The 12414-nt window shown below is 38.0% G+C and overlaps 1 protein-coding gene across 2 annotated transcripts in view; it reads right to left on the reverse strand.

The window, feature by feature from the left end:
* ISA3 (isoamylase 3) overlaps window positions 1-12414 on the reverse strand; it is a 313468-nt gene that overhangs the window by 273061 nt on the left and 27993 nt on the right. For both annotated transcript variants that reach the window (XM_089804631.1, XM_089804630.1), the window contains 4 exons: window positions 11140-11282; window positions 2853-2949; window positions 532-768; window positions 309-413 (listed from right to left, as the gene is read on the reverse strand). In XM_089804631.1, the coding sequence (XP_089660757.1) occupies window positions 309-413; window positions 532-768; window positions 2853-2949; window positions 11140-11282 (582 nt within the window). The remainder of the gene's footprint in view (window positions 1-308; window positions 414-531; window positions 769-2852; window positions 2950-11139; window positions 11283-12414) is intronic.

The following is a 12414-nucleotide window of genomic DNA, read 5'->3' on the forward strand; positions in this document are numbered from 1 at the left end:
TTATTTTCTCTGAAGAGGGATCTTGAAGAAGACTCGACATATTGGAATCTAAAACTTTACACAATTTTAGCCAGGATTCCAGACATTGATGTTAAGTTTCTCACTGAAAATATTAAATCTGTGTATTTAAGAATTGGCAAGATTTCCACACAAAGAGCTTTTCCTTGCACAAGCTGAGCTAATGAGATTGATTTCTTCCTACACATTTCATGAGCATAAATCCATTCAGATATTGCTTTGAGAAAACAATGTATAATATCCTTAATAACTAATCTGGATGTTAATATTCCATGGTCTTCTAATTTCACCTTTTCAATGACACCAAGATAACTACCACATATACTGTGCTCCAAACCACTTGATTGATCTGCAGTAAAGGCCCGAACATTCATCTCGTAGATGACAAGGTCTTCCTGTTTATATGAGACACCAGAGTACCTTTGCTTATTTAGATTTTCAAAATACTATGTGAATCACAATCACATAAGGACATCAAAGAAATAAATGAAGTGTAATAAGATAAACACATACCTCCGGAATTTCAGGACACTTGTAACTATCCCCCCAATCAAATGGTGAAAAAGAAAAATCATAGGTTCCTAGAAATCTTGACATCTTTTCAGTGGCATCCCCAAAGACTTTGCGCCCTTCAATAAGCTTTGCATAAGGGTCTAACAAAATGAGGTTTTTGTCAAAGCGATGGCCTTCGTCCCATCCTTGAGGTCCATCCACCCGGTACCCATAGAATACCCCAGTTAGCGGCAGATTCTGAAATTTCCACACATTTAGAAAGCAGCATCAGAAGATTAAAAACCCAAGAAAACAAGTATCTATTTGATGATCTTAAAACTTCCTAAATAGAGTAGGGCCAAGTGTACACTTGGCTATTATATAAATCCAGCAAATAGTATGGCATTCTCAGATTTATTAGGAGGAATGTATTATATTAAAATTGTATATATTGAATACATTGTTGGAATCAACCAGAATAACTTCACTTCCTTAAGCAACATGAAATATCAAATGGTTAATTTTGCACAATATGAGATGAATAATACCAACATTTCTGGACTAGACAAATCTAGCAAAGCTGAAACTAATGAACTTGTATCGACTTGTATCAGTAACTCTAGGTGAAAAGCATTTTCCAAAAAATTTCCTTGTTTGAAAAGGGTTCCCAAGCAGTTTTAACCTCTTTCATACTGCATATCTTCATCTCTAATGGTTTAACCACACCTAGTAAAACTATCAGTCAATAAGTGTTGTATGCTTTGACACTAAATTAGAGATTAATTACAGAATACTGTCCTGCAAATTTAGAACCATAAAACATTGCAGGCAGAAATTGTTTTATGTGTGTGTGTACAGACTTATGTATATGCATATGTGTGTGTGAGTGAATATATATATGTATATGTACACACATCTCTCTCTCTCTCTCTCTCTCTCTCTCTCTCTCTCTCTCTCTCTCTCTCTATATATATATATATATATATATAATAAAAACATGGCATAGTTAATAAGAGATAGTTTTTGACAATTCCACAAAACTATCTAGGGCATCCAAATTTGAGCACTTCGGCCACAGCCCAAGAACAAAAACATGATAGCTTGAATGGCATAGTTAATAAGGGATAGTCTTTGACAATTCCACAAAACTATCTAGGGCATCCAAATTTGAGCACTTCAGCTGCAGCCCAAGAACACTGTCGTAATTCCGTGGAATCGAAATCAGTATATACTTCCATCACACTGCTCTGAATCTCTGATACCATGTGTAAAAAAATTTGCAGAACATAGTAGGTGCTACATAGTATGTTTTAACCTCTAGGATACCTATAATGCTTCTCTAAATAATGAAAATCTGAAACAACAAAACATCTGTTACATTGGATAAAAAAACCATCCTGAGTCTTTCGCAAGAGGAGGACAAGCTTCCAGATGCTATTCTTTTTGGCTCTTATTAATTCGTAAAAGCATCAGTGCCAATAGCACGCAACTTTCACCTGTTTCCCAAACATAACTGGCTCGTAATTGTGTTTAGAAGCTCAACTTATAATGATGATAAAGCCATAAAGAACACATCAAGACAAATATTCACATTATAATAATGGTTAATCCATAAAGAACACATCAAGGCAATATTTCTTATTATAATAATGCTAAATCTGTAAAAACGTTTCTTGTAGACGATTTAATTTTACAGTAATATTGATGCACCGTTTTATGAATGAAATGTGCATTACCAAATAAAATGAAAAACAATAAATGGGATGAAAAGTAGGGTAAAATGACATCAGGAGTAAGAAACTATACTCAGAAGAAACTAGAATGTTGAGCAATACAGGGGATAAATATTTATAATGAGATGAGATTTGCAAAAAAAACTTATATAGAAACTGTCTTGTGTACTCACTTCAGCTTTCTATAGTCTTCACAGTTTCCTGGACAAGTCTACTCCAAATATCTAAGGCTTTGGAATTCAAATTTTCATTTTAGTTTTTGCAATGGTAGAAGCTATTGAATTTGGTATTAAGCCATATTACCTTCAGTCCCAGAACAAAAATATTTATGGGCAACTAACAACTGAAATCACACACAATTTGTATGAGGCAGCTGAGACTTTTAATTCAGAGATCTTCAATTATATAACTTTCGTCATTATTTTGTTCAAGCATTTTAAGATCAACATGTGATTTATTTATCAAAAAAAGTAGCTAAATTAGATGGATTTTAAAAATATATATATTTCCATTTTACGATGGAACCATGATATATAATTCAGTCTTTTTCCATTGATATGAATTTCCTCAAATAATCAAAATATGGTTAGTAGTGTTCCACTTGCGTACCTCAATGCAAACATGCCATCTATCCCCAGTCTTATGTTTTCTAGGATCGAGTGGTATCTCCCGGCTCTCAGATTCCCCCTTTGATGAACCTAAAAACCTATATGGACAAATTACAGTAAAAAATTAATAATAGACACTAATAATTAATAAATTTAATAGTATGTGAATTTGTTTATCAGTAAAATTGAATAACATATAGCAAAAAAGAGAGAAAACCGTCATTCTGAAAATTATAATTTTGAAAGCATTAGAGATTTGGCCCCGTTTACATACTACAGAATTATACAAACTAAATATTGGTAAGATCAATTAAAGATAAAGACCAACATCCACAATGAAGCAACTACTCATATCAGATGTGTCACAGATGATAAAAATTAGGAACTTTGGGAGGAAAGTCTTATCAAGTACAGCCAAGTAAACATGTCAAGAAAAACTGAAAACTTTACAAGTATTTACAAGATTAAAGTCAATACCATCTGTCGGGTGTAACATTCATTTATGGGAATTTTTGATTATGTTATTTTTTGTATTTTTCTGATTGCTGCATATAGAATATCTTTAATGGAAAATAACCCAAATCCAATGTAAACAGCGATGTCAGTTATTTTCATCTTCACCCCTGCACTATGGAATCTAAAGAACCAACCATCTGGAATCAAATCACTTTTCCTATGTGGTAAACCATATTAATCAAGTACAACTGCTGTTATACATAACGGGGTGAAGAATGCTGCCACAGAGATATAATTGTATTATTATTGCAAACAGCAATACCACTAACTCATAGCCAATGGTCAATGTGGAATAATAAGATTCAAGGTACCTACGGACCACTACTAATCTAAACCTAAATTAACGATTCGGATGCTGATGTGGGAAGCCGATGCACAGATGCGTGATTTTTTTCTGCAGGGGGGATGCAGATGTGTATGGATTTGTGTGTGTGTGTGTGTTAAGTTATACCATGTATATGCAAAGAAATGAAAGAAATATACAAAATTAAAAACATTTGATAGCTTGTAACTTCACCAATACATATATAAGATTATAAAATATAAACCATATCTAAAGCGGAAAAAAAATTGCAGTACGATAGAACAAGAAGAACTCGGAATGGTTTATGCATTATTTAGGCATTATTTAGTAGCAACACTATTCCTATTTTATGTGGATCATCAAGCATTGTTATATCTTGTGAACAAGTCGATCATACAGTGAAGGATAAGTAGATGGCTATTACTGTTGCAGGAATTTACATTCAAGATTATGGTACGGCCAGGAAAGAGTCATGTAAGTGCGGATCACTTGCCGAGGATAAAATCAGGAGAGCCACTGGAGGGGGTCAACGATGATTTTCCTGTCACGCAGCCATTTAAGATTGTCGTACAGCCATCCTAGTAAACTTTATGCCTTTGAATCCTTCACAGGCACAAGAGTTATTTGAGAGATGGGGATTAGACTTTGTTGGACCCCTTAAGGTAAGTAAAACTAGAAGTTGTAGGTATATCGTGGTAGCGACGGAGTACCTTACCAAGTGGGTAGAGGCACGGACCCTACCAAACAACTCTGAGGTGAGCACAGCGAAATTTATCTATGAACAAATAATCACAAGGTACGAGATTCCGCTACAATTGACAAGCGACCATGGGGGACACTTCGTGAATCACGGCATCCGGCTGCTTATCACAGAATTCGAGACATATCATTCACTGTCGAGCCCATCCTACTCGAGAGCCAACAGACAAGCAGAAGCTACAAATAAGATCCTAGTCGAAGTGATTTATAAATCCTGCACAGTTTAAGGAGAGGATTGGGAAGAGAAGCTACCATCAGCGTTATGGGCGTATCGTACTTCATACAAGGTAACCACTGGACACACTCCGTTTCAGTTGATGTATGGACAGGAAGCCGTGGTACCGACAGAATTCATGGCACCAAGTTTGAGGATCGTGATTGAAAACAAGCTAGGAGATATGAAAAGCTAGAGGGAGAGATTGTATAATCTAAATAAACTTGATGAGCAACGACTACAAGCACAATAGGCCACGGAGGTTACACAAAACAGACGTAAAGCATGGCATGACAAGCATTTAAAATTGAACAGGTTTCAACCAGGACAATTAGTTTTGAAGTATAATGGGCAAAATGAGATTAGACTAGAAAAATTCAAAGTGAAGTGGGTAGGACCATACAAGATCCGTGAAGTTGGCGATAATGGGGCAGTCAAATTATGGACACTAGATGGGAAGGAAGTGCTTGATGTAGTGAACAGGTCAAAGTTGAAAATCTACCATGAAAGAAATAGCATACCCTAGCGGATGTCAGAGAGAGAAAGATAAAAATAATAATAATGTATATATGTAAGATAAGTAAATGTAAATAATGTATAAAGTTAAGCATATTTCCTTAGTACAACCCCGGAATTAATAAATATAAAAGAAAAGTACATGAGCAATGAATAAATAATATTAAACTAAAACAATAAAAGTACCGTACAGTCTTTGGGAGCCTTATATTAACACACCACAAAAAGGAGAGACTCATGACTAGCACCGTACGGCATTAGGAGCGAATTGCACAGCTTGAGAAGACACCGTATGATGGTGATAGAAGGGAGGAACAAGATAATTGAAGCACTGTACGGTGAAGGAGTAGGCACCGTACAGCCAGCACATGTATACTGTAAAAATCTAGGAGATGTTGATACACAGATAGCAACCAGTGAAGTAAGAAAACAAGTACTATACAGAAGGCACAAGGACAAAAAAAAACCTTGCAGTAAACACCGTATGACTATGACATCTTGAGGTGGGGACCGTACAACAAGTTCAAGGATGAGTGAGAAATGTGAATACTATACGAATGCAAACAAGTGGGTGTACCGTACAATAAAATAAAAGGAGAGCAGGCACCGTACAGGCATTACCAGAAGCCATACAACCATCAGTTAGGAAGTGATACCATACAGCCATACGAGCATCATATAGGGATTAATAGTGTGCAGACAACAGCCTATAAAACCATCATATGGTGGACATAGGAGCTAAAGAGGTACTGTACGGTGGACACAGGAGCTATAGAATTAAAAAAGGTAACCATACGGCAGGCACAAATTAGTTTTAAAAGGTATCGTGCGATCTAGAGGATAAGAGCACATCGTACGGCCCTACAGCAAATAGGAAACAACATCAAGGAGAGTGCAAAGTGGATACTGTACGGACAAAAGGAGACGCAGAACAAGGAGTGAACAGTGACAAGGAACACTTAGCAAGTGAAACAATACTGTACGGCCTTTGAATTAGAGAAGAGGTTACAAACAAGGTACGGAACATAGTCGTACGGTCATATTAAAGTGTATGTAGAAGATTATAAAACATATATCGCATTAGTCATATTTCATTAAGGCCATGAGACACTTAGCCATACAACCAGATCGAGCACTAGAAAGAGGAGTCGTACGGATTTGTACAGATGTCACCAAAAGTAAAAGAAAACTTCAAAATAAGTTGTACGAAGACATCTGACCTAACTGTTTTTTCTTCAAGCAAAAGGACAAAAAGGTGACAATTATGCATTTAGCTAGTAAAAGAGCTTGGGAAAAGAAATTGGAAGAAGACACAGCAACAACTGCAGCCATGAACAAGAATATAAATACTTTTCCATCTGGAGTACGTGTAGCAGGAGGCACAATTACAGGACCAAGCAAAAAGAAAGAGAAGCAACCAACACAGTCGGCTACGACAGATATTCCCACAACGCAGAATGTTTTATTTGAAGGGTTGAATGGAGCAGAATGCAGGAAGTGGTGGCAAGAGACACATAATAACCATCCAGTGAAGGCCAGCATTCGAAAGCACAAGTTGAATGGGTAATACAAATGCCTATATTCTGTATTCAAGATTACGAAGGATTTTTGCACCTCATGATAGAAACGTACGATAGGTTCTCTCGAACGAGTACGCTGCCTATCTTGGATGCAAATTGGTAATATCATTTAAATCGGCAGACTTCACATGGGTATTCGGGATACCTAGTCATGCACAAGGGGGAAGGAAAATAGACAGCAAACCAAATAAGTTGAGTCAGGAGATAAAGACACAACTGATACAATTGGTATGTGGGGATTTGACACAGACAAAGAAAGAAGCTCTCATGGACACATCGAAGGGTAAAGGATTGAAGAAGTCCAACGTCCAGGAAGGGCACTGGCGTTGTCTTATGGATGTAGTAAAAGGTCGCCTCACAGGATCTAGCTGCGCTTCAGACATTTCATTCCCACAGGTGGCGATGATGAATGGGATCCTAAATGGAAGAGTGTACAACTGGGCTACATTGTTGACAGAACAAATGTACGAATTTATGACACTAGTACAAGACGTTTTACATGCCATACTATGCCATTGGGCTATTCTTGGAGGCAACGACGTGGATGATCCCCAACGATGCACTAGAGACCAAACTGGGACCACTCGTGCCAAGCAAACCCCCAATCATGCAATGGAGGCATCTCGATACACTTGGCAGCAAGACCATAGTCAGACAAAAACAATCGAGACCGGACGGTGGAAATACTGACAATGGTCACAAGGAGACTTCTTCTGATGAGAGTGAGACCGACGAGGAGGATGAAGAGGACGAGGAGGTAGAAGTAATTATAGCTACACCATTGAGCTTTCCACGGCCTGCACTCTCAACAATGGTGCACTTGGTCCTAGTAGGTATACACGGCATTCTAGGGTTTGGCCAGTTCAGATAGCCAGTGGTGATGACTTCGACTCCAGTTGTGATTCAGCCTGCTACAAAGACACTATCCATTCCAAAGGCATTAGTACATCCATCACCGATGGAAACAATTGTTCTAGAGGTAATGATGGAGCCTACTCAAGAGGTTTTGCCAGCTATACCAAAAGTAGGGGTCGAGGTGCTACTACCTGATGAGGAGATGGACACTCAAGAAGGAGTGATAGAGACACCGACAAGTGAGGGTGTGAGGACGTCAGGTGTTCATTTGGATGAAGTGGGTTCAGATGTAGTAGTTACGGTGGATACAACATTGTTAGCATCGCTTAAGAAGCCAGACAGAGAGAGCAAAACACAGAGCTTGAGCATGTACCTAAGTACGAGGTTTCACCGTATACCAGCACCTCGAAGGACATACCTTCACAGACCTACGCGAGAAGTAGCTCCAGTGGAAGGTCCTTTACATGCACAGGTGGAGGAGCATCAACTGACACAGAGTGATGGACTACCACATAATGTTGTTGAGCGGATGGCAGAAGCAGTAGAGAGGGCTATGGGTTCTCAATAGCAGCCTCCAGTAGCACCAGAAATAGTAACGAGAGAGGCATTCTTCACGGGTATAGTGACTCTAGCGACTCAGGCTTGCCAAGTAGTGGCCTCTGCAGAGATACAGGCCTTGGACTCAATAGTAAAGGAGCTAGAGAGTGTGAGATCCTTCATGAGATTAGGATGCCTGGTGGCCTTTACACTTTGTTTTGAGGAGCAAGGATGGTCGAGTGTAGAGACTGCAGAGATGCACCAGGATTGGGCCACTACGAGAGATTCAGTATAGAGAGCCGAGTAGAAACTTTGACTCAGGAGATAGTCAAGATACACAAGGATGTGTATTACACCCTTCGGAGGAGCCAGGCAGACCAGGTAGCAGCGGAGAGGGCTCGAGAGGAGTCAGCTACCAGGCTAGCCGTGGAGAGGGCAGCCTGGGAATCCAAGAGGGCAGCACTATTAGCCCGACAGAGTCAGCTATAGAAGGTGGTAGCGGAGAAGGAACAGTTAGCAGCAGACAAAGAGTGGGTGGTAAAGGAGAAAGAGAGAGAGCTTGAGAGATTACTGAAATGATGCAATCAACTTTGGAGCTTCAAATGGAGGCTGAGGCAGAATTGAAAGTATGGAAGGAGCAAATGTATAAGCTATGAGCAGAGATGAACGATCTTAAAGCACGGACAGCTACTACACCAAGGACGCATCCCTCTTCTTAGTGTCTAAATATTGATGTAATTAATTGTTTTGGTTGTAATTTGAGTTTTGTTGTAAGGGTTGTCTCTATTTTGTTGTCTGGAGACGACTTTACTTTTTTGGGGGGGATGATGTTGTCGATAAATTCTATATTGTACCAACGGTCAGAATTGTATCCAAAAGGGTGCATGACGGTTGAATCACCCCTTCAGGAAAGTATATGTACATCATCCGTAGGGACTACTGAGACATCATCATAATCATTATTGTAAGCATTGGAGTGCATATTGCATATATGAATAAAGTATCTGCTCTGTGTTATATCTTACTATACTACATGTGATAAGTATTCGTTTACCCTATACGGTAAACAAAATTCACTGTATTCCTTCTCTAGTTACATTATCTTCTTGGCTTATCTAGGATATTGAGATTGAAAAGGTATAGATAATGGTATATCTTGAGAAATCTGTTGAATTCTAGCACATGTTATTGGAAAGGAAGTAGGCCTATATACTATTTGGTGCATCACCTCCTCTAGATTAGATTACGTAGTTTGCTTTCATGCATTCCTTCTCTCTTTTCCTCTCAAGAAGTAATTCGATGCACCTTGATAGAAAGGAAGCCGGCCTTCTCCGAAGTCGCAAAGCCCCACATTTTTGAGATTGTTGCCTTGTTACACGAGGCTGCCTTTAGGTAAGACTTTAGGCAAGGGAGCAAGCTTTTGTGTCAACAATTTCCAAGGACAAAAATCTATGGGAAATTGACCCAAACCTTCTACTTTGAATGGATTCACATCAGGATTTACCATAAGGCTTCAATATTAGCTTTTGGAAATTTATTACTAGCAGGGGCTGAGGCCATTCGATGGATAGGAAGACATTCAAAGAGGCTGATCATTTTGAAGTTTCAAAAGTGTGATGAAAATTGAGCTCAAGTTATCAGCTGCACCCAGGTTGAAGAAATTTTTTTCATATAAATGCTCAGAGTTATATGCAGTCCGAGCATATAGGTATTCAGATTTGTAACCAGATTTAGAGACCATTTACTGGGGACAATTCTAGTCAATATGCAGCTGTGAACAGGTTTGCAGCTGCGTCTGGGTATTGACATTGGTTTCAAGACTTGGTATTCATTCATTCTGGAAACGTGTACAAGCTGAATGTCAACAAAGCAGGTGCAAACATCTTAGTCCTCTCTGTAAGTCAATTCTTCTCTAATCTGTATTAAACAGTGTATAAATCTACAGTCAATTATCAAGAGCTTGTGGCAAGGGTGGTTGATGAATATTGGACCATTTCTTGCCAAGTGTTTGTTACTATTACTCTAGAAGTAGCTGAAGAAATCAGACCTGATTATTGTTGCCAGTTGTTTTGACAAAAAAGTTTGAGTAGTCTTGTGCATTGTACTTGAATATCTATGATTCCCATTGTGTGCAAAGTGTTTGTTTTTATGCCTATGAATTTATGTACAATTTCAACTACTAGATGTATTGACCAACATGACTATCTTTGCAGCTTGAGGGAAAGTGTGTCATGATGAGAATAGCATATGGTTTTCATTCCAAATCTAAATGCTGAGCTCAGAAAATCCAAAACCGAGACCTTGTGTGCCAAGTGTTTGATGAAATCTCTCCCTTATACATTGATTACTTAACGGCAAAATAGGCATGAGATATTACAATGATATCAGAGTTACTTAATGGCAAAATAGGCATGAGATATTACAATGATATCAGAGCATTACATGTATGCCAATTTTATGAGTAAATGTGTTGAGTGGAAGTACAAGTTGAAAGTTAGAACCTGTTGGGGTTTTTACAACTAAAGTCTTTTTGCCCCAGCCCCCAAGTATTATGCCTACTATACATTCCAGTCCATAGAATTGCTTTCTTTCATTCTTTTTGAATGGACAACCTGCTAGCATAATAGGGGTCACAATGGTTAGGATTATGATGAGGGCACCTTCTGTTTGTGATTCGACACTTCTTATGTTTAACCTCTCTGAATGTTCTTTAATAAGCATGAATGATAAATAAACTTTGTTAACAATTTTCAAGCCACATTAATAGTATCAGGCTTCAGCAGCATCCATAGCTATCTTTCATTCGCAATCTATGAATATATTAACTTTTTCCTTTATAATATACTGGTCGCAATTTATATGTTCCTCCATGGATGGAAGAAAAGCCTGCAGTAAGCCAGATACAGGATTACTGATGACAAGATAATGTTTCCATCCAATGGTAGAGAGAAAGCGCAGAGGAAAAGATTGATAAATGAATAACAATGTTACCCTCCAAATGACTTACAAGCAAAGAGTGACAGAAGTGGCATGTTTAGAAAAAAGTGAGAAGTTGATTTTATTGCCAACTTGAGACACGCCCAGTGGAGAAGGTTGGCCAGTAGAAATTCCAGGCAATCTAACACTGTCAATTGTTTGTGGCATCTCTACCTGCACATTAAAAATGGCAACATTCAATCTACTTAAAACTATTATGAAGATTAATATTCAGAAAAGAATTAAAATATAACCTACTTTTAGAAAAGCCTTTGTACATTTCAAAAACGAGATTCAGATTCCACAAGTTTTTACTATAAGATTGCATGGCATAGAGAAAATGAATAAGCAAAGAAACCAGAAAATGATAATCTACAAGAAACAATATGATGTATATATGTGATGGAAACCTATCCATACAAGAATCATCATTTATCTTCAATATGGCATGCAAACTATGAAATAGTGGAACGGGAATCCAGATGAAACTTATTTTGAGAGGCATACTTCAAATATGACAGACAACATGTGCTTCCAGCTGTTCAAGAAGCTAATGCATCTCAACCAGATCTTGCATATGTAAATTATTTTCTTCAATGCATGGCGAAAACTCATGGATACTTTAGCATCCAACACATACATGACAGCATGAATGTATCAATAAGTACCCTTATAATTGGAGAAGACCTATCAAAGGGTCAAACAAAAGAACAAGAATGTTGCAGATTCGCAAAATGCATTTCGGACCCTGAGGTCTAAATTTCAAATCAATAGGAGTCTGGACCTTTGATTCTCAGCCTACATGTTGGAAGTCGCATTTGAAACCTTAAAATCCTAGACTTAAGTGAATAGAAACACAGATTTCTGGTGTCAATCTACATGCTAAAGATTACTTTTCAAACCCCAAAGCTCAAGTTTCATGGTAGTCATAATTCAATCTTCAAGTGACATTTTGCATATTTACTTCAGACTCCAAGTGCAAATTTCAACTCTATTGAGTTCTAACTTGCACATATCTATCTTTAAGCTACAAATTTGCAATTGATCTCTACAGTCCTAAATGTAAGTTCCCTCGAGGTTAGAGTTTGGAGTTCAGTGTGGAAATCTGCCTTTGCATGTTTGCATATTGTAATAAAGACTCCAAATTCTAATCTTAGATCAAACTCTGAAGCTAAATGTGCTTGTTAGACACTTAAGTCCATGTTGTGCATATTAGGACCTAAAGCCCACACTAGTACAAATTTATTCCTATTTCTTGGATCACAAGATGCAAAGAAAGTGACTTGGTAAGATAGTGCATGGGTTT

The sequence above is a fragment of the Cupressus sempervirens genome, chromosome 10 (genome assembly GCF_028749045.1).
Source record: "Cupressus sempervirens isolate cs-2001-9-10 chromosome 10, ASM2874904v1, whole genome shotgun sequence".
Classification (NCBI taxonomy): Eukaryota; Viridiplantae; Streptophyta; class Pinopsida; order Cupressales; family Cupressaceae; genus Cupressus; species Cupressus sempervirens.